The sequence below is a fragment of the Eurosta solidaginis genome, unplaced genomic scaffold (genome assembly GCF_040869045.1).
Source record: "Eurosta solidaginis isolate ZX-2024a unplaced genomic scaffold, ASM4086904v1 ctg00001092.1, whole genome shotgun sequence".
NCBI classification, from domain to species: domain Eukaryota; kingdom Metazoa; phylum Arthropoda; class Insecta; order Diptera; family Tephritidae; genus Eurosta; species Eurosta solidaginis.
In genome coordinates, this window is record NW_027137026.1 from 155,723 (window position 1) to 180,744 (window position 25,022).

The 25,022-nt window shown below is 40.5% G+C and overlaps 1 protein-coding gene across 2 annotated transcripts in view; it reads left to right on the forward strand.

Moving 5' to 3' along the window:
• Positions 1–25,022, forward strand: part of LOC137236030 (uncharacterized) — a 73,667-nt gene that overhangs the window by 15,081 nt on the left and 33,564 nt on the right. For both annotated transcript variants that reach the window (XM_067758748.1, XM_067758749.1), the window contains exons 2-3: positions 10,110–10,227; positions 13,079–13,224. In XM_067758748.1, the coding sequence (XP_067614849.1) occupies positions 10,110–10,227; positions 13,079–13,224 (264 nt within the window). The remainder of the gene's footprint in view (positions 1–10,109; positions 10,228–13,078; positions 13,225–25,022) is intronic.

Here is a 25,022-nt window from a genome sequence, read left to right on the forward strand (position 1 = left end):
AATCGGGAGAAATTTTTTTTAAACGGGCGGTGCCACGTCTTATGTAGACAAGTAATTTATCTGAAATGAAATGTACACTTAAAGTACACGCTGAGTATATAATGTTCGGTTACACCCGAACTTAGACACCTTTACTTGTTATATTTTATATTTACCTTAAAAATCGCTTAGGTATGTACATCTGTTCACTATATATTTCTTATCTTATAAAGCCGATTATTTGGAGATTACGAATGGGATAAGATTATTGTTCAACCCCATTCATGAAAGGTATGAAGTCTTCGGCACAGCCGAAGACAGTCCCGTCCTTACTTGTTTTTTGCGATTTTGCGAAGTGGAATTCCGGTTACAGTTAAGATAATTATTGTGTTTTTGTAGGGTCCTCTCCTTCATTGCCAGGAGGGAGGCGTATCAGTTTGACGAGGGCTCTCGTCACTTGGCCTCGAGCGGTCATGATTGCGACCACTTGAATTCGGTCGTCGTAGCCAAGGTGGACTTTGACCACCTTGTCTAGTCTCCATTCATTCGGGGGGAGGTTCTCTTCCTTTATGCTCATCAAATCCCCTATTGTCATATTTGTTTTTGGGTACCTCCATTTGTTAAGTTTTTGGATTTCGATTAGGTTGATGACCGATGGTGGTTTTCGCTGGCATCGGGTTGTAGAGGGGCAAGTAGTGCCCTGGCGTTAGTGGTTCCATATCGACTTTATCATTTGAGGATGGGGTTAAGGGTCGAAAATTGAGACAATACTTCATTCTGCGCAATAGCGAGGCAAAGTCCTCGTATGTTTATTTGGAGTTTTGAGACATTTTCGTGAAATGTTTTGTGAAACTTTTGACTCCTGCTTCCCACAGCCCCCCCCCCTCCCCCCCATGTGAGCAGCCGCAGAAGGGATAAAAAGCCACGCAGAAGGGATAAAAACCAACGCTATTTCTTGGTGGGAGTAAAGAGCTAGGATCTTGAGGCGGGCATCGGTTAATAATGCCTTAAATTCTGCTCTAAGCGCCCGAGCTGCCCCGACGAAGTTAGTTCCGTTCCACATGGATGGCCTTCGTAGAGAAGCAGATCCAGCCAAATACGGTCTCTTGAGCGATGAGAGTCCCTAGATTATCTTTTTTGATACCCCCTAACATGATTTGGACGTAAATGTCACCGTCTAAAATAAGGTCGACTGATTCGTTAATAAAGAACCGTTTGTCCGCTAATATGATATTAGGGAAAGCTTGTAATGCGGTTGGATTTGCCTGACAGGTTGGGAGGTTTCACTTTCGCGGAAACCTGATTAGTGATACCAGTGACAGCCTAGTAGGCGGCAAGTTGATACGGCCTTTGAGCCTTTCTGTAATAAAGGTGCATTCGGGCCCAGAATCATTTAAGGCACGCGCCGAAAAATTTGTATTATTGTAAAATACGTTGACGTGTGCTGTACCTAGTAAGGCTTCCGTATTTTATATTGGAAGCTGAGAAACATGATGTGACATTATTGACATTGTTGTTGTGCTTATTTACCGCATCATGCCTCTGCATTGCTTCGGCCGAAGTGCTTGGGATGTTGTCATTGGGGTATGATCCTTTTGGCCTACCCGTAGGTGTTGATGCAATTGCCTGAATATGTAGGAGCATGTGATGTCGTAGGTGGCAAGTGCTGTAGTTATATGAGCTAGTACACTTAGACACAGTATGTCCCGACGAGAGGCACTTGATACAAGTGTTGTTACTTTTAATAAAGTGTAATCTGATATCGGACAGCTTATGAGTTTGGGCTCGTTGGACTTGCACATACTGCACGCGCGCTTGGCCACGCTTCTTTGAAAGGCGCCAAGATTTCGGCGCGAAGAATCGGTAGATTGTCTACCGTTCTGCTGTTTAGGGGCTTTACTAGTATCGCTACCGGTAATGCCTGAAACAGTTTCCAGTGCCTGGAATCTATGGGAAGAATTTGTCCATTTCTTTCCACTTGGAGACTTTTGTCTTATTGGCGACTCTCTGTTCCCAGAGAGCTAAGGTACTTTCTGGCAGCTTGGTCGAGCATAGGTAAGTAATGATGGCATCCCAGTTTGAGATGTCGATCTGAGCGTTTTAAGGTACGCGATACAATTATTGATCTCGCGTTGCGTCGAGTTACCACACTCACCCAAAATTTTTTTAAATTAAATAAAATCTTTAGTTGGGTGTTGATCAGGATACTTTAGTTTGCGTACCTGTCAGTTAAATTCTTCCATGCTGTGGTGAAAACGTCGTTTGTGAATTGGTACTTTAGAACAATTTCCTTTGCTTCCCCCTCAGTCTTTTGAATGAGGTAATACAACCTCTCGGCATTAAGCGGACTCTTGTTGTTGATGTATATGGCCGTGAACATGTCCTGGAAAGTTGGACAAGATAGGTAATCGCCCTTAAATACTTCGGTGTCGCAAGTAAGTAAGTAAGTAAGTCGCAAAGAGGCAAGCGGATATTGCGTTCACGCTCGCGCTCTCCTTCGGGTCGAACCTCACTGTCTTTTTATACCTTTCATGAAAATGAAATAGTATATTAATTTCGGCACGAATACTAAAATTGTAAGTTCTTAAAAGAAAATAGATAGACCCACCAATAGGCATACCGAAACAATTAAGATGAAGAGCTGAGTTGTTTTAGCCATGTCCGTCTGTCCGTCTGTTCGCCTGTCCGTCTGTCTGTTTGCGTGCAAACTAGTCCCTCAATTTTTGAGATATCTTAATAAAATTTGGTGAGCCGGTGTATTTAGTTGTCCGATTAGACATTTGTTGGAACCGACCTGATCGGACCACTATAGCATATATCCTCCATACAACCAATTTTTCAGAAAAAGAGGATTTTTGTCATATCTTCCTCAATTTATCAGATTGAAGCTTCAAACTTCACCATATGCTTTTGTATATTGCACATATTGTTGTCTGAAAAAATGGATGAGATCGGTCGTATATATAGCACATATCTCCCACAACCGATTGTTCAGATAGGAAACTTTTCGTAATTACTGCCCCATTTTAAGAGCTAGAGGCTTCAAATTTCAACAAATGCTGCTGTGTGAATAAATGATAGAGATCGGTTGTATATAGAGTATATATCTCATACAAGATTTTTCAGATAAGAAACTTTTCGCAATTTCAGCCCCATTTTACCAGTTAGAAGCTTCAAATTTCACCAAATGCTCACATATATAGCATATATTGTTGTCTGAAAAAATCATGGAGATCGGTGATATATATCTAATATCTAATCTAATCTGGTCTAATCTAATGTATATTATAAATATGAAAGTTTGGATGTTTGTATGTTTGGATGTTTGTCCAGACGTTTGTCTTTGTGACTCAATAACGCACGAACAGACAGATTTGGATGAAATTTCCACACATGTAGCCAATAGTCTAGAAGGATCTACTAGCTATATTTTTTTGAAAACTTTTTGTGACTGAATCACGCCAGAATGGCTACACGGATTTAGGACAGAGACAATAGTCTACTGGCGAAATCTTTTTCGACCCCTTCGAATAATTACTTTTTAACAATTTTTACACATTATAACTGTATGTCTACTGACCTTCACCAATATTACAAACTCAATGGGTCAAATAAGTCGAGAGCTTACAAAGTGCGCAGTGACACCCCCCCCCCCCCCCCCTCGTCATCCCCTCTGGTGCACAATCTGTAAATTGGTATAACTCCATCTAAATTTTCTCCTAAATCAATAATTTTTGGTATCTGGCCCATACAGTTCGTGATCTAAACAATTTTGGAAAAACGATCAGAGGTGCTCTCCTTCTCCTCCCGGCATCCCCCCTCCTTCAATTGTTTTTGTTAGCTTTACCTGTATGTTTGTTTGTAACTCTACAACGCGCCTGCTGCCTTATTAACGTGCTTTTATTATTAATTACCTTCACCATATTTGTAGTCCCGTCAGGGTCATATCGAGACCCTTCCGGGATAATTTCTGGATGGTTTTCGGTATCCGACCGGGATCCCGTCGTGGTCTTTTCGGGACTATTTCGGAATTGTTCCGGGATCATTTCTGTACAGTTTTCGGGGTACGCCCGAAATCCCGTCGGTGTTATTTTGGGAGTTTTTCGGGATTATTCCGTGATCATTTGGGGATCATTTCCGGACTATTTCGGTATCATTTGGGGACTCTTCCGACATCATTTCTGGATGGGATTTGGGATCCCTCCGGAATCTCGTCGGGGTAATTTGGAGAATATTTATGGACTATTTCGGGATCAGTTGCGTACCCTTCAGAGATCAATACTGGATGGTTTTCGGGAGCCCTCCGGGATCCCGTCGGGGTCATATCGGAACTTTTTCGGTATCTTTATGGGACCCTTCCGAGATCATTTCTGGGTAGTTTAGGGGATCCGCCCGGCATCCCGTCACAGATTGATCCGAAAGCCATGCAGTACTGAAGCCGGCAAACTCTCCGTCCGTCCGTAAATCCGTTAGCACGATAACTTGAGTAAATATTGAGATAACTTCACCAAATTTGACACACTAGTTTATCTGGACCCAGAATATGTATTGAAAATGAGCGAAATCGAATGATAACCACGCCCACTTTTTATATACATATATAAAATTTTGGAAAACACAAAAAACCTGACAATTTAGTAAATAATACACCTAGAATGTTGAAATTTGAAATGGGACTGATATTGAGACTCTTGATAAAAATTTGGAAAAATTTTCCACTTGTGATAAAATCATTTTTATACTCAGTTGAGCAGAGCTCACAGAGTATATTAAGTTTGATTGGATAACGGTTGGTTGTACATATATAAAGGAATCGAGATAGATATAGACTTCCATATATCAAAATAATCAGGATCGAAAAAAAATTTGATTGAGCCATGTCCGTCCGTCCGTCCGTCCGTCCGTTAACACGATAACTTGAGTAAATTTTGAGGTATCTTGATGAAATTTGGTATGTAGGTTCCTGAGCACTTATCTCAGATCGCTGTTTAAAATGAACGATATCGGACTATAACCACGCCCACTTTTTCGATATCGAAAATTTCGAAAAACGGAAAAAGTGCGATAATTCATTACAAAAGACAGATAAAGCGACGAAACTTGGTAGATGGGTTGACGTTATGACTCAGAATAGAAAACTAGTAAGATTTTGAACAATGGGCGTGGCACCGCCCACTTTTACAAGAAGGTAATTTAAAAGTTTTGCAAGCTGTAATTTGGCAGTCGTTGAAGATATCATGATGAAATTTGGCAGGAACGTTACTACTATTACTATATATGTGCTAAATAAAAATTAACAAAACTGGATGAAGAACACGCCCACTCTTTAAAAAAGAATTTTTTTAAATTCAAATTTTAACAAAAAATGTAATATCTTTACTGTATATAAGTAAATTAAGTCAAAATTCAACTCCAGTAATGATATGATGCAACAAAATACAAAAATAAAAGAAAATTTCAAAATGGGCGTGGCTCCGCCCATTTTCATTTAGTTTGTATAGAATACTTTTATTGCCATAAGTCGAACAAAAATTTACCAATCCTTCTCAAATTTGGTAGGAGCATAGACTCTATGACGGTAACTATTCTCTGTGAAAATGGGCGAAATCGGTGGAAGCCACGCCCAGTATTTATACACAGTCCACCGTCTGTCCTTCCGCTCGGCCGTTAACACAACAACTTGAGCAAAATCCGATATATCTTTACTAAACTAAGCCCACTTACTTATCTGAACTCACTTTATCTTGGTATAAAAAATGGCCGAAATCCGACCATAACCACGCCCACTTTATCGATATCGAAAATTACGAAAAATGAAAAAAATTCCATAATTCTACACCAAATACGAAAAAAGGGATGAAACATGGTAACTGGATTGGTTTATTGACGCAAAATATAACTTTGGAAAAAACTTTGTAAAATGGGTGTGACACCTACCATATTAAGTAGAAGAAAATGAAAAAGTTCTACAAGGCGAAATCAACAGCCCTTGGATTCTTGGCAGGAATACTGTTAGTGGTATTGCATATATAAATAAATTAGCAGTACCCGACAGATGATTTTCTGGATCACCTGGTCCACATTTTGGTCGATATCGCGAGAACGCCTTCACATATACATCTAAGGGCCACCCGCTTTTAAAACCCTCATTAATACCTTTAATTTGATATCCATACCGTACAAACACATACTAGAGTCACCCCTGTCCCACCCTAATGGCGATATCTCGAAAAGGCGTCCACCTATAGACCTAATGCCCACTCCCTCTTAAAATGCTCAGTAACACCTTTCGTTTGATACCCATATCGTACAAACATTTTATAGTCACCCCTGGCCCACCCTAATGGCGATTTCTCGAAAAGGCGTCCACCTATAGACCTAATGCCTACTCCCTCTTAAAATGCTCAGTAACACCTTTCGTTTGATACCCATATCGTTCAAACATTCTAGAGTCACACCTGGCCCACCCTAATGGCGATATCGCGAAAAGGCGTCCACCTATAGACCTAATTCCCACTCCCTCTTAAAATGTTCAGTAACACCTTTCGTTTGATACCAATATCGTACAAACATTCTAGAGTCACCCTTGGTCCACCTTTATGGCGATATCTCGAAAAGGCGTCCATCTATAGAACTAAGGATTACTCCCTTTTAAAATACTCATTACCACCTTTCATTTGATACCCATATCGTACAAACACATTTTAGAGTCACCCTGGCCCACCCTAATGGCGATATCTCGAAAAGGCGTCCACCTATAGACCTAATGCCCACTCCCTCTTAAAATGCTCAGTAACACCTTTCGTTTGATACCCATATCGTACAAACATTCTAGAGTCACCCCTGGCCCACCCTAATGGCGATATCTCGAAAGGGCGTCCACCTATAGACCTAATGCCCACTCCCTCTTAAAATGCTCAGTAACACCTTTCATTTGATACCCATATCGTACAAACACATTCTAGAGTCACCCTTGGCCCACCCTAATGGCGATATCTCGAAAAGGCGTCCACCTATAGACCTAATGCCCACTCCCTCTTAAAATGCTCAGTAACACCTTTCGTTTGATACCCATATCGTACAAACATTCTAGAGTCACCCCTGGCCCACCCTAATGGCGATATCTCGAAAGGGCGTCCACCTATAGACCTAGTGCCCACTCCCTCTTAAAATGCTCAGTAACACCTTTCGTTTGATGCCCATATCGTACAAACACATTCTAGAGTCACCCCTGGCCCACCCTAATAACGATATCTCGAAAAGGCGTCCACCTATAGACCTCATGCCCACTCCCTCTTAAAATGCTCAGTAACACTTTTCGTTTGATACCCATATCGTACAAACATTCTAGAGTCACCCCTGGCCCACCCTAATGGCGATATCTCGAAAAGATGTCCACCTATAGACCTAAAGCCCACTCCCTCTTAAAATGCTCAGTAACACCTTTCATTTGATTCCCATATCGTACAAACACATTCTAGAGACACCCCTGGTCCACCTTTATGGCGATATCTCGAAACGGCGTCCACCTATGGAACTAAGGATCACTCCTTTTCAAAATACTCATTACCACCTTTCATTTGATACCCATATCGTACAAACACATTCTAGAGTCAGCCCTGGTCCACCTTTATGGCGATATCCCTAAATGGCGTCCATCCATAGAGCTATGGCCTACTCTCTCTTAAAATACTCTTTAATACCTTTCATTTGATACACATGTCATACAACCACATTCCAGGGTTACCCCAGGTTCATTTTCCTTATTTTGTCTCCATAGCTCTAAACTGAGTATGTAATGTTCGGTTACACCCGAACTTAGCCTTCCTTACTTTTTACAAATATTATTAATCATAAATCAAAAATCATTAAACCTATCGTAACAAAATTCGGCAGAGAGGTTGCCTTTACTATAAGGAATGATTTGAAGAAAAATTAACGAAATCTTTTAAAGACCACGCCCACTTTCATATAAAATATGTTTAAAAGGATCGTGGACGAATAAAATAAGTTATATCTTTTTGGAAAAGAACTTTATATAATGGTATTTCATTTCCCAAGTAGATTTATAACAATCAATAGGAAAAACTTCAAATTTAAAAAATAGGCGTGGTAGCGCCCCTTTTATATCTAAGCCATTTTCTGTTTCGGGAGCCATAACTCGAAGAAAAATTAACATATCGTAACAAAATTGTGTACACGTATTTTCCTTATAGCAGAAAATATGTCTAGTAAAAATGGACGGGATCAGTTAAAGACTACGGCAGCTTAGATATAAAATAAGCTTAAAAGGGTCGTAGACTAGAATAATAAGCTATAACTTAGCAAAAAATAGTTTTGAATCAATGATATTTCACTTATCAAGTTTTATTATACGAGGAAATGGGGAGACATTTTTTTTAAACGGGCGGAGCCACGTGTTATGTAGAAAAGTTATTTATCTGAAATGAAATGTACAATTGAAGCTCACGCTGAGTATATAATGTTCGGTTACACCCGAACTTAGACACTTTTACTTGTTATACTCAACTGAGCAGAGCTCACAGAGTATATTAATTTTGTTCGCATAAATGTACCCCGTACCGGCATAAACTAATCTAGATAGATATAGACTTCTATATATCAAAATGATCCGGGCGAAAAAAGAAATCCATTTAGCCATGTCCGTCCGCCCGTCCGTCCGTCCGTCTGTCTCTCCATGAATACGATAACTTGAGTAAATTTTGAGGTATCTTGATGAAATTTGGTATGTGGGTTCCTGGGCACTCATCTCAGATCGCTATTTAAAATGAATGAAATAGGACTATAACCACGCCCACTTTTTCGATATCGAAAATTTCGAAAAACCGAAAAAGTGCGATAATTCGTTATCAAAGATGGATAGAGCGATGAAACTTGGTGGGTTGATTGACCTTATGACAGCAGATTAGAAAATTAGTAAAATTTTGGACATTGGGCGTGGCACCGGCCACTTTTTAAAGAAGGTTATTTAAATATTTTGCAAGCTGTAACTTGGCAGTCGTTAAAGATATAATGATGAAATTTAGCAGGAACGCTACCCCTATTACTATATGTTTGCCAAATAAAAATTAACAAAATCGGATGACGAACACGCCCACTATAAAAAAAAATGTTTAAAAGTCAAATTGTAATAAAAAATTTAATATCTTTAGAGTATATAAGTAAATTATGTCAACATTCAACTCCATAAATGATATGGTGCAACAAAATACAAAACTAAAAGAAAATTTCAAAACGGGCGTGGCTCCGCCCTTTTTCATTTAATTTGTCTAGAATACTTTTAATGCCATAAGTCGAACAAAAATTTACCAGTCATTTTGAAATTTGGTATTGGCATGGATTCCATGACGATAACTGTTTTCTATGAAACTGGGCGAAATCGGTTGAAGACACGCCCAGTTTTTATACATAGTCGACCGTCCTTCCCTTCCGCTCGGCCGTTAACACGATAACTTGACCAAAAATCGATATATCTTTACTAAACTTAGTCCACGCACTTATCTGAACTCACTTTATCTTGGTATAGAAATGGCCGAAATACTACTATGACCACGCCCACTTTTTCGATATCGAAAATTACGAAAAATTCCACAATTCCATACCAAATATGAATAAAGAGATGAAACATGGTAATTGGATTGGTTTATTGACGGAAAATATAATATATTTAACTTTAGAAAAAAACTTTGTAAAATGGGTGTGACACCTGCAATATTAAGTAGAAGAAAATAAAAAAGTTCTGCAGGGCGAAATCAAAAGCCTTTGGAATCAGGGCAGGAATACTGTTCGTGGTATTACATATATAAATAAATTAGCGGTACCCGACAAATGATGTTCTGGGTTACCCTGGTCCACCTTTATGGCGATATCTCGAAAAGGCGTCCACCTATAGAACTAAGGCCCACTCCCTTTTAAACAATCATTAACACCTTTCATTTGATACCCATGTCATACAAACACATTCCAGGGTTACCCTAGGTTCATTTTCCTACATGGTGATTTTACTTTATTTTGTCTCCAAAGCTCTCAGCTGAGTATGTAATATTCGGTTACACCCGAACTTAGCCTTCCTTACTTGTTTTTTAATTAATTTCATTTTTTTTTTGCAGTTCCCCTTTGTTAGTTTTAATTTTTTTGACATCATCATATTTGGTGGCCGGACAAGGTCGAAAGCCAGGTTCGTGTCGAACAGATATACAATATGTGCAAAACGTGGAGAGAGAAGCGGTGAGTGTGAAGTTTTATATACTTAAATAAATTAAGTGTCAGCTCTATGTATATAGCTAGGCCAATTTTATAGTACTATGCATAGACTTTAAAACCATTTTAAAAGCTTATCGTCGCTGCGCTAACGAAAACAGTTATGTGTTTTTCTTAAAATTTTTTTTATTGCATATTTTATTATCACTATATAGAGCCCACATTTCTGCATATGCAGTTTTCTTATATATCTTTTGGTTTAGAAGTGAATGAAAACAACTATGTGCTCACAGTACTGAAAAACGGTTATGTACTTACTCACTAGCTTATAATTTTTTTGAATCGCTCGCGAAAGTGCTTTGATTTCAATGTAAAAAATAATTACAAACCATCTCGCTTCCCAAGGCAGCAGGTTCTATGAACCGGAGCGACTCGGGATTTTTCCCGACCAATTCAGTGTAACCCCATTTAATTTGTTGCGTCCCTCCCACAAATTGTCATCCTCCCAGCAGATCCTTGCAGCGTGACTGCGCAATATTCTCCTGCTCCGGGAGGGTATCGAACACAATCCAGGACCTGTACTGACCCCGGTGCAGAGAAATGGTTTTGCCGCGTTTGCCGGAAAATAATCTTTTTAGGACGGGCACACTCTTGTCAATGTGTCACGTGCAAGAGATGGTTGCATCGGACAGGATGTTCTGGGCTAGAGCCCAAAACCCGAAGCCCTCATAACTTTTATAAATTTGGCTCCTTGCTGATTACGCCCAAGGGAGTCCCGTAGTCTGCGTGTACTTCCTTCTAGCTGCCCCGCTTCTCAGCAAGCCATAACAAGTAACCACTGCTGCTCCGGCCCCATGGCGCCACCAGCTCATACGATCGCTCCTCCCCCGATGGGTAAGGGGGTAATATACCCGCGGTAGGTATGCCTGTCGTAAGATGCGACTAAAATACCAGGTTCAAGGGGTGTGTAGCGTAACCCTTCAGGTTCCCATCGCAATATATAGCTTCTCCAACCCAATTGTTAACCTCACCTATCCGCGGCGAATCCTGTTTCACTAACAGGCGAGGCTCTGGCGACCCCAAGCTCCTCATGGAACTTGGGGGTGGGGAGGGAGGTGATGGCCTGAAGGTTTAATGTGGCCACATAAATCGTTCCCGAGATGGTCGGGATAGCACCTTAATGGTGTTGTGTTACCGGAGCGTACCGGATCTATATCCGGTAAAGGACCATCACATCGACAACCCTCCCCAAAGCCTTCGGGGAGCAACCTTATCGCTACAACAACAACATAACCGTATTTTTAACCATTTCAGGCATATGCGACACAGGTGTCCCAAAAATATTTCCTTGTACAGCAAGTAGGCCGTCAATATTTTACTAGTTTTTTCGTTATGAGTTACGGACCATCACATCGATAACACTCCCCAAAGCCTTCGGGGAGCAACCCTATCGCTACAACAACAACAACATCGCTCCTCCTCATAACTACAATCTCCGTAGTAGAGTCGGTAGCAATGCCGAGCATCAGCCCCCGCCCCCGTCTTCTTCTCCCCCTCTTTCCGGCACTAGCACTCGAGTAGGTCAGAGAAACAAATTCTTAGGTCTCTACCACCTTTTGCAACGTTTGCCAGCACAGAATATATATGGTTGCAACATGTGTCCAATGCAGCTCCTGCCTTGGACGATGCCACTTTCTTAGATGTTCTGGTCTCAGCGACGGCAATGCCCCGACGGGTTTTATCGCGCCATACTGCTAGGCCGCAAACCCAACTACATCGGTTACCCAAATGCTTACCCAGGGAAGTCTAGTCCCAAGGCCCCAACAGCAATTGCGCCCTGGCCTCCCTCAACTCAGACGTACCCCCAGAGTAACCGCGTTAACCCCGTTGCGCTTCAAAAATCTGCAGTTAAACTGTTGTGGCTTAACTGGGAAGATCACGGAGATATGTAGTTGATTTCATGAAGCGGCATAACATGCGCATTGCAGCGATCCAAGAGACCAAATATACAGCAATATCTGCTGAGGACCTGCTCTGGACATAACGTCCACAGAAGAGATCGCGAGAGCGGAAATGCAGGCGGTCTCGCGTTTATCACCCACCACATCTATTTAATCCCGACATCGGCATTACGTTACCGACTGTCTTACACCCTAAAATCTTGGATGTGACGTTCGATCAGGATCTACATTTTGGATTGTACCGAAAATCCAGAGCCGTAAAAAATCGCCAAACCTCTTTCCGGCAGCACTTGGGGTAAAGACAAAGAAACGCTCATTACTACTTACAAAGAAATTGGACGGCCGGTTGCATGCTTCGCGTCCCGATATGGTCGCCAAGCCTAAAGGTTACTCACTGGAAGAAAATACAGGCCTGCCAAAATACTGCTCTCAGAACCGCTACGGCCTGTTTTCTTACGTCCCCAGAACACCACGTACACAATGAGGCGATAGTACTCCCAAACAGTTCTGTTTCTGTTGAAAAACATACCCAGAAACCTGGGCAGCCCAACAGACATCTGATTGATGAAGCTGCACCTCCCATGGGCTTAAGGGGTAATCTCCGTAATCATAATGAGGAATAACGGCAAAAATTGCATGCATTTCCCTACCGCCGAAAGCAAATTTGAATCATGTTTGAAAGCAGCTATGTGCTATAAAACGGCGAAAATATTTATCACGTCATAATGGGTTAAAAATAATGATTTTTTCCTTCACACATCAATAACGTACTTTCCATAAAATATTTCAAAATACGACATTTGCAAAATATTGCAAATGGACACCAGAAATAAGTTTTTTTGATCTCCTGAAAAGTTACTGAAAAACACATAACTGTTTTTGTGAGCGCAGCGACGTTATGCTTTAATTATTTACAGTTCGAAGGAATCTGGTATATGCACCGTGGAATGACCCTTGACGATGCTAGGGCTTTCCGCTGCCGAAGAATGAATTTCACGTATTTTTATACAAGGCCACATGAAACGGCGTATAGAGCAGAAGAATTCAAAATACGTACTGAAGGGTAAGTTTTTTTAATTGCAGGCAAAGCTTTTGGTTTTAGTTGAAATTGAATTGTTGTCTTTTATGTTGTTGATTTTTCGATAGGGTGCAAAAGTGAAGACTTGTGTCAAAAGAAACTTTTCTCAAATACCAAGTGCATAGGTAAAATATTAGTTTCCCTTTTCGTTCTCAAAAAATAGCACTGAAGATGGCACAACACCGAACCCGGTTCGTTTTCAAATCAAATTTGACAAGGAATGATGGAAAATTGTTCCAATATACAGCAATTACTTGAATTGGAACCATTTCCCGCCATTCCTCGTCAAGTTTGGTACGGAGACAAACCGGTTTCGGCGTTGCGCCATCTTTAGTGCAATTTATCGAGAACGAAACAAGAAAAACAATTTGACTATAAAATTTGATTTTGAAAAAAATTTCTTTCAACCCAAATAACTACACTTTTCTTTATATTGCAAAGAATTTCGGGGAAATTCCGCTTATTTCAAACTTTCTGCTATCGTTCGAATCGCTAAACTGTCGAAAAATTCACTGCAATTTTCAGTATTTCAAACTGGTCTTTCTTTAGATTTTGGGAGTAGTACAATTATACTTCAATATCAAGTACTTAACAAAAGCGTGTTTAACTCAAACTGATTACTCGTTCGTCAGCTCGCGCTGCTTTTATTCTATCTATTGTCTCTTCCGCATATTTCTCCAAAGGTCTAGACGTTTCACCTTCTGCAACTGTTGTATCTCCTGCTTGGTTACCAGCTATATATGTACATGTATATTTGTAGTTAATGCTTTTCTACTGGTCATATGCGTGTGTATGTATGAGTAACTACTTCGGCGATGACTACATCTGTGTGTGTGGAATATCTCTTCGTCGCCTTTATGTACGCGTGTAAATGGATTAAATTGATGTGTTCGTGTACACAAGAGAGGCAGCTTGCTTTATTGTTGTTGTGCCTTTATTTACTAACAGTCTAGTTATGCTAACATTCGCCACACTGCCCTCCACCTAAGTCGGCTCGTCCCCGATCTAAACCTGCCAGCCTGTCCAAATGAACCACTTTCATTTTCTTTCGTTGTTAGCCAATGGTTGTATGATGCAAACTACATCGTTGATTCGTTTTTACAACTTTTATGGGCCTTCCCACTTACACTGTAATTTCGGAGGACAAACCATTTTTTCGTTGTGGGTTGTATAACAGCACCAAATCTCCTTCCCCGAAAGCCTTCTGAATGAATTGCTTTATCATATCTGGCTTTCATCTTGTCACTCATAATCTTGGTTCGTTCTCTTATAAGATCGTGTATTTCCTTCATCTCTTCCTCCAAGACGCCAGTGGATTTCTTGGTATTTCTCTCCGAATCGGCATTTATCCCAAACATCAAATCAGCTGACAGTGGAAGGTCATTGCCAAAAATTACCTTTGCGGGAGTTTGGCCGTTGTTTTATGCACTGCCGATAGGTAAGACATCAAGAATAATGATATGTATGTATCCCCACTCTTAATGGAACTTGTCCTCTACTTTCCTCAAGCGCTCCTCCAAGGTTCTTTTATATCGTTCCACCATACCAACGGACTGAGGATGCAATACAACTGTATCCGTGTTTTTCGACTGCCAATGTCTTACACATTTCTTGGAACACAAGCTGCATTCACATTCCTGCCTCGGTCACAATATAACTCCATTGGTACACCTCCATCCCAATTGTTTGCAAACACTTCTGATACTGTTTCAGCTTCTTGATTTGGGATGAGTATACCTCTGGCCATATGCTAAGTAATCCATAACCACCAGTACATATTTGTTTCCGCGATTGTTAGTAGGAAAATGGAACTGTGATATCCATAGCGATCCTTTCAAATGGTGCACCTGAGTTATATTGCTTCATCTGGCCACGACTTGGGGATTCGGGCCCCTTCGCTCTGCTGCAAACCTCGCAGTTGGCAATCCACATCCATGACCGACTGACGGCAAAGAACCCAATAGAATCTCTGCCTAATTTTCTCAAGCGTCTTCGTGATCCCCAGATGGCCTCCACTTGGACCATTATGTAGCTCGTTGAGAACGTCAGGAATCCTTTTCCTGGGAACAACTACTAGTTTTCTTCTTACATTGACCATCCTGTATCCAAACTGTTCCCATATGACTTCGCAATAGGACTCTCTGCTGACATATCTTTATTTGGTTTTCATTTCTTTCGAGCCCTCGCATAACCTGTGACAGATCTGTATCTTCTTGCTGACACTTCCTTAGTTGTTCCATGGCCCATTCATCCGAACACATTATAGTCATAAGCCGGACATTCTATGATGTTTTCCTTAGCTCAGCTTTCGAACAGTGTTTGCATTCCAAATTACATGGTCTTCGTGACATTGCATCGGCATTCCATGGGTACTACCTTTCCGATGCTCAATGTAAAAGTCATAGCTTTGTAGTCGCCCGATCCACCTTGCCAATTGACCTTGTGAATTACGGAACTGCAGGAGCCATTTCAACGACATCTGTCCTGATGCGGAATCGCTGCCCGTAGAGGTACTTGTGAAAATGTTTAATGCACTCTACCAATGCCAGCAACTCTCTACCGCGTAACACAATTGTTCTTCTCTGGTTTTCCAGTTCGTCGGTTGAAATCTCCTGTCCGTCGACTAGTTGTGATAAAACGCCTGCTATTGCATATTCACTGGCATCTGTATCTAGAATAAATGTTGCTCCTGCAATCGGATATGCCAACATTGGGGCAGTGCACAAACGCTCTTTCAATGTTTGGAGAGCCACATCTTAGCTCCTTCTTCCATTCAGAAACTTTATTTTTTCTTGTAAGCTCATGGAGGCTATGGGGCTACGCTGGCAAATTTTTGGTACAAATTGGCGGTAATAAGTGCACAGCGAAAGGAAACTTCTCAAATTCATGCAGGTTCTGTTGTCTTGGCCAATCCTTTCACGCCTCTATCTTTTCATTCGCAGTGTAGATGCCCTCTGTCGTTACCACGTGACCCAAATAACTTACTTCCTTTTTAAACAGCGAACACTTTTTGGCACTTAGTTTCGGACCAGCGCCAGGTATTGTCTGGAAAGCTTCCTCTAAGTTCTTAATATGTTCTTTAAAGTTCTTTCCCAATTCGATATTATCGTCTAAGTACACTAAACATGTTTTCCAATGGAGTCCTTTCAGTACCTGTGTAAAATATATTAAATTATTTATTTGAGTGGAGGCACCACACATACCCCAAAATAATTAAACAAGATTATTTAAGGAGGTGGCACCCTTGAGTGCCGAATACCGAATCTTCTTTATTAATAAAAACTTCAGCGTATTTATACATAATTCTTATGCGCTACTTAGTTACTAGATAAACATAAACAATACCCAGTAGCAAAAGGTAATATATAGGAAATGAGTTAGTAATAGCCAAGGTGGGGGTCCACTGCTGAATTCATCGCTGAATTTTAACACAGCGATGTCCCTACGACAATTCATACCTGAACAACTCGCTTACGCGTGGATATTAACCAGTCAATTATATGAATTACCAATTCACATACTTGGGGAAATGAATTGATCAGCTCTTCACATTACCGACATACATACTTTGATTTAAATACTTCTGTTCAAAAATAACAACAACGATTTTAAAACGAACATTTGTTTCTTCTCTCACCCCGTAACCTATTACCAACTCGCTTACCTTTTTCAGTTCTGAATTATTTTGCTACTGGGTATTTACTCTTAATTCTTACATTCTTACTAAGTCTAACAAAATAACAAAAGTCATGTAGCCAAGCGTATGCATACACATTCGTACACCACATTCATAAGTTGCTTCAATGTACTTGCTGAAAACGTGTGAAAATGTTGGAGTAGAGGAATACGCGGTGTCAGCAAATTCTTAGTTACAGACTAAACAACTTAGGACACCGCGTGTGTTATGTGTGTAGATATGTATGCAGAAACTTTGGATACATTACACCTGATCCATAAATCTTTAAAAAGTAGCTGGTGCATTACATAGTCCAAAGGACTGTAAATTTCCAAAGACCAGCACCGACACTCAAGGCTGTTTTCTCCTTGTCTTCCTCCTTCACTTCCACTTGCCAGTAGCCGCTTTTAAAGTCCAGTGTGGAAAACCGTTTCGTACCAGAGAGCAAGTCCAGAGTGTCGTCAATTCTTGGCAAGGGGTAGCTATACTTTTTCGTGACGTCATTCAACTTCCGGTAGTCCACGCAAAACCCCACCACCGGTGAGCTCAATGGACTAGCTGTCGCTTATTTCTTGTATGATTTGACTCACAACTTTCCCCTTCGCCAGTGAAATACTACGAGGAGCTTGATGGATCGGCCTCGCATCTCCAGTGCCAATTTGATGTTTCACAACCTTGGTGCGGCCTGGATTGGAGCCATCTTGGCCAAATATATTTGCGTACTTTAGGAGCAGTTGATTTGCCTTATTCTGATAGTCTTCCTCTATACCCTCCGTCCATGCCGTGATGTCATTTGAAAGATCAATGTTGCTTGTTGAAACGTTTTGCTGGATCTACTCACAGTTAATAATTACATCAGCCTCTTGGCATCTTCCCAATATAGTATCAGTTTGAATGGTGACTTGAACTCATTGAGTACTCGTACCGGAATACGTCCATCTTGTTTAGTTGTACCCAGGGTTTTTCCTACAAGTATTTTCGTTGTTGATTTGTTTGCTGCCTCGACAGCCCACAATTTGTTTGTTCCACAATCTCCATCAATCTTTGCCCAGCTGACCGCCTCCGATTTTGGTGGTATTTGCTGATTCTCCTCCACCAGTACTTGTTTACTGCTGTAGCCTTTTTCGTAGCCAAAATTAAGTAGCACGTCCATGTTCTTATATCGCATCTTCTTGCTTTGCATGTCGATCTTGATGCCTTGGTCGATTAAGAAGTCCACTCCAATTATGATGAGGTATTTTTGATTGTTTTAAATAATTGTATTAATTCATCCTCTTTCCAACAATCACAATATATATTAATATACACTTCTTAAAAATGTGTAGAAGCCAATTTTCTAATACCCGCCAATCAGGTACATCTACTATATATTTGTGAAAGTATGTCTGTATGTATGTTTGGACTTGCAGCCTAAACCGCAGAATGGAATCGAACGAAATTTTGCCATGACATACCCTGAGTGCGTCAATCTATGGTAGGCTATATAAAAATAGTTTTCGACAAGGGCGCGTGACACCTCCCATACAACTGGAATTTTTCGTAGTCAATATATTAAGGCTAGACGACTGAAATTAAGTGAGTAGTTATATGAGACCAATCCCTACCCCTCCAGAAAAGCTGGGTATAACGAAAAATAAAAATGTGTAGAAGCCAATTTTCTAATACCCGCCAATCAGGTACATTACAAATAAAAATTGAAATGACGTCTCTTATTCTATCTATCCTCTCTGACGATATCTTTGTCATTGTTGAAACTTGGCTGACTCCAGATTTTTTTGATGGCTAATTCTTCGATCCCAATTTGTTAGTCGTTTTCCGTAAAGACAGGGATGCAGGAAAAACTGGGCGTTTGCGAGGTGGAGGTGTACTTATTGCAGTTCAACGCAAGTATAATACTTCCCTAATTCAGCTGGATAATAACGATTCGCTACTTGACCAGCTCTATGTTAATGTTAGTGGCTCTACGTACTCCGGCTCTCTATTCGTGATGGCATCTTATATTCCGCCGAATAGTTCTGAAGATCTTTATAAAGCTCATGCTGACAATATTTCGTCTGTAGTTCTTAATAAGCCTTTGAGATTTATTTTTTAGATAACATGCTAAGCTTAAATTTACTACAAATCAATAACTTCACTAAAAAAGACAGAATATTAGATCTTATACTGATAATATTAATTTTAACATATCCGAATGCCATGCACCATTTGCTCCGTCGGATATGCATCATACTACTATTGTTCTTAAACTTGAGTTTTATGAGTTTTGTTTACCCTCTATAAATGATGATATCGCTTTTAATTTTGCACGGTGCGATATGTCTATCCTTAACCATGTTTTCTCGGAAATTAACTCGGCCGATCTTTTTTCCACCTCAGATATTAGCATTTCCTATGAAATATTTATATCATAGCTCTTTGACCTATGTTTAGGGCATGTTTCAGTCTTTAACAAAGGGTTTAAAAAAATTGAGGAATTTGCGAAACAAATACTACAAAAAGTTTAGTCAGACCAAGAGTCTCTCCTTTTACGAGAAGTATCAGCAGTATCTAAAGGAGTTTAACTGTCTGGATAAGTTTCTTTACAAAAACTATATTCTTAGCTTTCAGATAAACATTAAGTCCAATCCTAAAACATTTTGGAATTTTATTAAATCTAAAAGGACCTGCTCCTCGGTTCCTGCTTTTGTCTTTTACCAAGATAATGTAGCTAAAAATCCTAGTGCGGTATTGAACCTGTTTGCGGACTTTTTCAGTGCTAATTTTGCATCCTATGATGATGCCCCTTCTTTCTGATTTAAATTCTTCTCTGGATTCCGGTTCAATGTCAATTTCATGTGACGATATCTCAAGTGTTATTACTAAATTAAAGCAATCGGTCAAGACATATTCTGATGGTATCTCAAGTGCCTTGATTAAAGGTTGTCCGGCCTTAGTTTTGCCTCTTGAGATCCTGTTGACATATTAACTTTAGTGCGGGGAGTTTGTTGATGCTTGGAAACTTGCATCAAAAACTCCTATCTACAAATCTGGAAATAAGAGTGATGTCTGTAACTACAGAGCTATATCAAAGCTCACTACTGTTTCGTGTTGTAAAAGACAAGTTATACTTTTCAGTGAAGAGCCTAATTTGTGCCAAGTGGCATGGTTTTGTTGCGGGACGTTCGACGGTCACCAATCTAGTGGAGTTTAGTGAGTATTGTATATCTGCTTTTGCATCTGGATGCCAGGTAGATTGTGCTTATTCTGACTTCCCCAAAGCTTTAGATAAGGTATCACTTATTCATAAACTTTCCTGTCTTGGTTTTCACTCAATTTTTCTGTAGTGGCTAAAATCATATTTAATTAACAGATGGTGTATTGACTGTACTGATGGTGTATCATTCGATCCTTACGTTTCGACTTCCGGCGTTCCGCAAGTCAGTATTCTTGGACCCTTGGTCTTTGTCCTGTTCGTCAAGGACATCAGCGCTTGCTTTTCGTATGCTAAGTTTCTCTTGTATGGTGATGATCTTAAAATTTTCTCCTATATAAAGTCTTCGCGTGATATTTTCGAACTTCAGTATGAAATTAATAGTCTCCATTCCTGGTGCGTTAGATCGCACCTCTCTTTAAATATTAGTAAATGCTTTCACGTAACCTACTCTAAATTGAGCTTTAAGTTTAATAGTTCATATACCATTGATAACAATCCAGTGCAGACTGTTGATAAAATCAAGGACCATGGTGTGGTTTATAATACCAAACTTTCTTTCAACAGCCATGTAAACTTTATCATAGCCAAATCGTATGCAATGCTTGGTTTTATTCGGCGTAATAGTTCCGAGTTCTTTGACCCATATACACTTAAATTGCTCTACAATTCATTTGTACGATCTCATCTCGAGTATGCCACTATCCTTTGGCGACCGTTCCAACAGTTTGCAATTAACAGGATTGAGCGAGTTCAAAAAGTTTTCTTAAATACTGTCTGCGGTCGCTTAGATATACTAGCCCGCTTCCCGCATATAATGCACGTTTACTTCTTTTAAATCTTAAACCTTTAGAAGCGAGAAGGTCTATTCTTTCTTTGACCTTTTATATTGCATCATCCATGGGGATACAGATTGTGCTGCTCTTCTTAAGAAAATTTATTTTAATGTTCCCAGAAGAGAACTTAGAAGCTTTTACCCTTTTTATGGCATTAATAGTAAATGAATTATGCGTGAAATTCCCCAATTAATTACCCGCGCTGTGAGTGAAATTAATAAGATCGCATATTTTATCGAGCTTGATTTCTCTTTGTCGAAGAATGTTTTTATTAATTTATTGAAGTGTGTTTTTTTAGTTATCAATACTTTTATATTAGTCTGTAAGTGCTAGTTTTTCATTGACTTGTTAAATTTTGTATTTCTTATTTGTAGTCTGTTTTTTAATTGTATGAAAATTGTTAGTAGCCTGTAAGAATTTTGTTAATAGTATGCTGTATAATTTTTGAATTGGTAGTCTGTAAGAACTTGTGTTGGTTTACTTAATAAACAAATAAATCAATTCCACTTCTGACACCAATTGTATCGAATTTCGGTGAAATTCTGCTTATTCCAAACCTTCTGCTAACGTTCGAATGGGTAAACTGTTGAATAGTTCACTCCAATTTTGAGTATTGCAAACTGGTCTTTATTAAGATTACTTTGGGTGTAGTATAATGGTACTTCAATATGACTTACTTAACAAAAGCGTGTTTAAATCAAACTGAGTAAACATTCCTCAGCTTGCGCTGCCTCTATACTCTCTGTTGTCTCGTCCGCATATTTCTCCAAAGGTCTTGACGTTTCACCTTCTAGAAATGTTGGATCTCCTGGTTAGTTACCACCTATATAGACGTATATTTGTAGTTAATGCCTTTCTACTGGCCATATGCGTGTGTATGTGTGAGCAACTACTTCGGCGATGACTACATCTGTGTGTGTGAGATATCTCTTCGTCGCCTTTTATGTACGTGTGTAAATGGGTTAAATTGATGTGTTCGGGTGCACAAGAGAGGCAGCTTGCTTTACTGTTGTTGAGCCTTTATTTACTAACAGCTTAGTGATGCTAAAAATCGCCACAATATTATGATGTTATTATGATATAGATATGGCCCGAATTCGATCGAATTATTTTCATTGCGTAGCAGAGAGGGATGAGAGCTGGGTTCAGTATGCTCTACACTGCAACTTTAAAACCAATTGCTGCCAAGTGTTTGCCTGCATAGATGACCTAGACATGCTGGTTAGGGGTAAATTTCGTGTAAAACAAAAAATTGAGCCAAACAAACATTGGACTGAAGAACTGGTCTACCTAAATAATTGCTCTCAACAAGGCTCAAGCAGCCCTGGTGATTAGGTTTCCGATAATATTCATTAGAGATCTGACGAATACTCAAAACCTCTTCGTGTTGAGGCTGTATTGAGGACGATGATATTAAATCATGTTGTCGATACATTCTTTAAGGGTTCGCCGCTAGGTTATGGTATTTTGTTCTAAGTTAGTCAGGTCTCCGGAGGATATATCGATGATCTAATTTAGGGGTATTTGAAAACACATCCTCGCCACGAATGAGTTCTACAAGTGGAAAGTGGGGGGCAGGCAAGGGGAGCATTTGCACCGGGCGCTACACACAGGGGCGCCAAATGGTTCGCAAAGCAGAACTTCCTGGATAATTTGTATTTTTATTATAAATGATTTCTGGAAAGTATTGATTTCTGGAAAAAATTTTCTATACTAAAAAATGCATGCATATATCCGGAACACTTACGACAGGTTCTGGAATAATTGAAAGCATATATGTTTTTTCTCACGTTCAACGTTACGATGTCAAACGTGAATCTGATACACGATGCAGCGCCAGAATACAAGCGCTTAGCGTTATCCTCGATGGGCTAGAGAATGTAGTACAACCCATAGAACAATTTGCAGATTAGCACATAACAAGTGACACCAGAAGCGAAGCTACAATCCTTTCCAAAATATACTAAATTTCAGTTTAATAATCCCCCTAACAATCCCGAAATGACCCTGACGGGATCCCGGACGGATCCCGAAAACCATCCAGAAATGATGCCGAAAGGGTCCCCAAATGATCCGAAATAGTCCCGAAATGACTCCGACGGTATCCCGAAAACTATCCAGAAATGATGCCGGAAAGTACATTAAATAATCCCCTAATAGTCCCGAAATGACCCTGAAGGGATCCCGGACGGATCCCGAAAACCATCCAGAAATGATACCGAAAGGGTCCCCTAATGATCCCGTATTAGTCGCGAAAAAGTTCCGAAATGACCCCGACGAAATCCCGGTCGAATTTCGAAAACTATCCAGACATGATGGCGGAAGGGACCAAAACTGATCCCGAAAAGGTCCTAAAAAGACTCCGACGGCATCCCGGACGGATCCCGAAAACTATCCAGAAATGATGCCGGAAAGGTCCTGAAATGTTCCTCTAATAATCCCGAAATGACCCTAACGGGATCCCCGACGGATCCCGGAAACTATTCAGAAATGATGCCGGAAAGGTTTCCAAATGATCCCCAAATAGTCCCTAAATGACCCTGACGGGATCCCGGAAACCATCTAGAAATGATGGAGAAAGGGTCCCCCAAATGATCCCGTATTAGTCGCGAAAAAGTCCCAAAATGACCCCGACGGGATCCCGAAAACCATCTAGAAATGGTGCCGGAAGGTACCCCAAATGATCCCGAAAAAGTCCTGAAATTACCCCGACGGTATCCCGGACGGATCCCGAAAACCATCCAGAAATGGTACCGAAAGGGTCCCCTAATGATCCCGTATTAGTCGAGAAAAATTCCCGAAATGACCCCGACGGGATCCCGCTCGAATCCCGAAAACCACCCAGAAATTATGCCGGAAGGGACCCCAAATGATCCCGAAATGATCCCGACGGGATCCCGGACGGATACCGTAAACCATCCAGAAATGATCCCGGTAGGTATCCCAAATGATCCTGAAAAGTCCCGAAATGGCTCCGTCCAGATCTCAACTATCAGAAATGATGCCAGAAAGGTCCGCAAATGATCCCCTAATAGTCCCGAAATGACCCTGATGGGACTCCGGACGGATCCCGAAAACCATCCAGAAATAATGCCGGTAGGTATGTTCCCGAAATAGTCCCGAAATGACCCCGTCGCGATCCCAGTCGGATCCCGAAAACTATCCAGAAATGATGCCGGAAGGGACCCTAAATGATTCCGAAAAAGTCCCGAAATGACCCCGACGGGATCCCGGACGGATCCCGAAAACCATCCAGAAATGATGCCGCAAGGGACCAAAAATGAACCCGAAAAAGTCCCGTAATTATCCCGGAAACCATCAAGAATTTATCTCTCAAAGATACGCAAACGATCCCGAAAATACCCCGACGGGATGCCGGACGGATCCCGAAACCCATATAGAAATGATGCCGGAAGAGTCCCAGGGCAGGACGGATCCCGAGAACTATACAAAATGATCCCGAAATAGTCCAGAAAACCATCCAGAAATGATCCCCTAACGGGATTACAAATAAGGTGAAGCTAATTATAAAACCATGTTAAAAGGCAGCAGGCGCGTTGGAGCGATTGAAAAGTTACAAAGAAACATACAGGTAAAGCGGAGGGGGGGGGGCGAAGGGTGTCACTGATCATTTTGTAAGCCCTCGACGTATTTGACCCATTGAGTGTGTAATATTGGTAAAAGCCAGTATACGTAAAGTTATAATGTGTAAAAATTATTAAAAAGTAATAGTTGAAGTGGTCGTGGGACCCCCACCCCCCTTTCCATGTTCGAAAAAAATTTCACTAGTAGACTATTGTCTGTGTCCCAAATTTCATCAAAATATAATAATTTAATTATAACTGTTCCTAGGGGGCGAAGACCTCCCCCATTTGAAAAAATATATAGCTTATAGATCCTTCTAGACTATTGGCTATATGTGTGCAAAATTTCATCCAAATCCGGCCAGCCGTTCTTGCGTGATTGAGGCACAAAGACAAACGTCTGGACATCAAAACATCCAAACTTTGCCATTTATAATATATATTAGACTAGCCTTTACCCGCGGCCCCGTCCGCAAGCAGAAAATGAAATATATGGG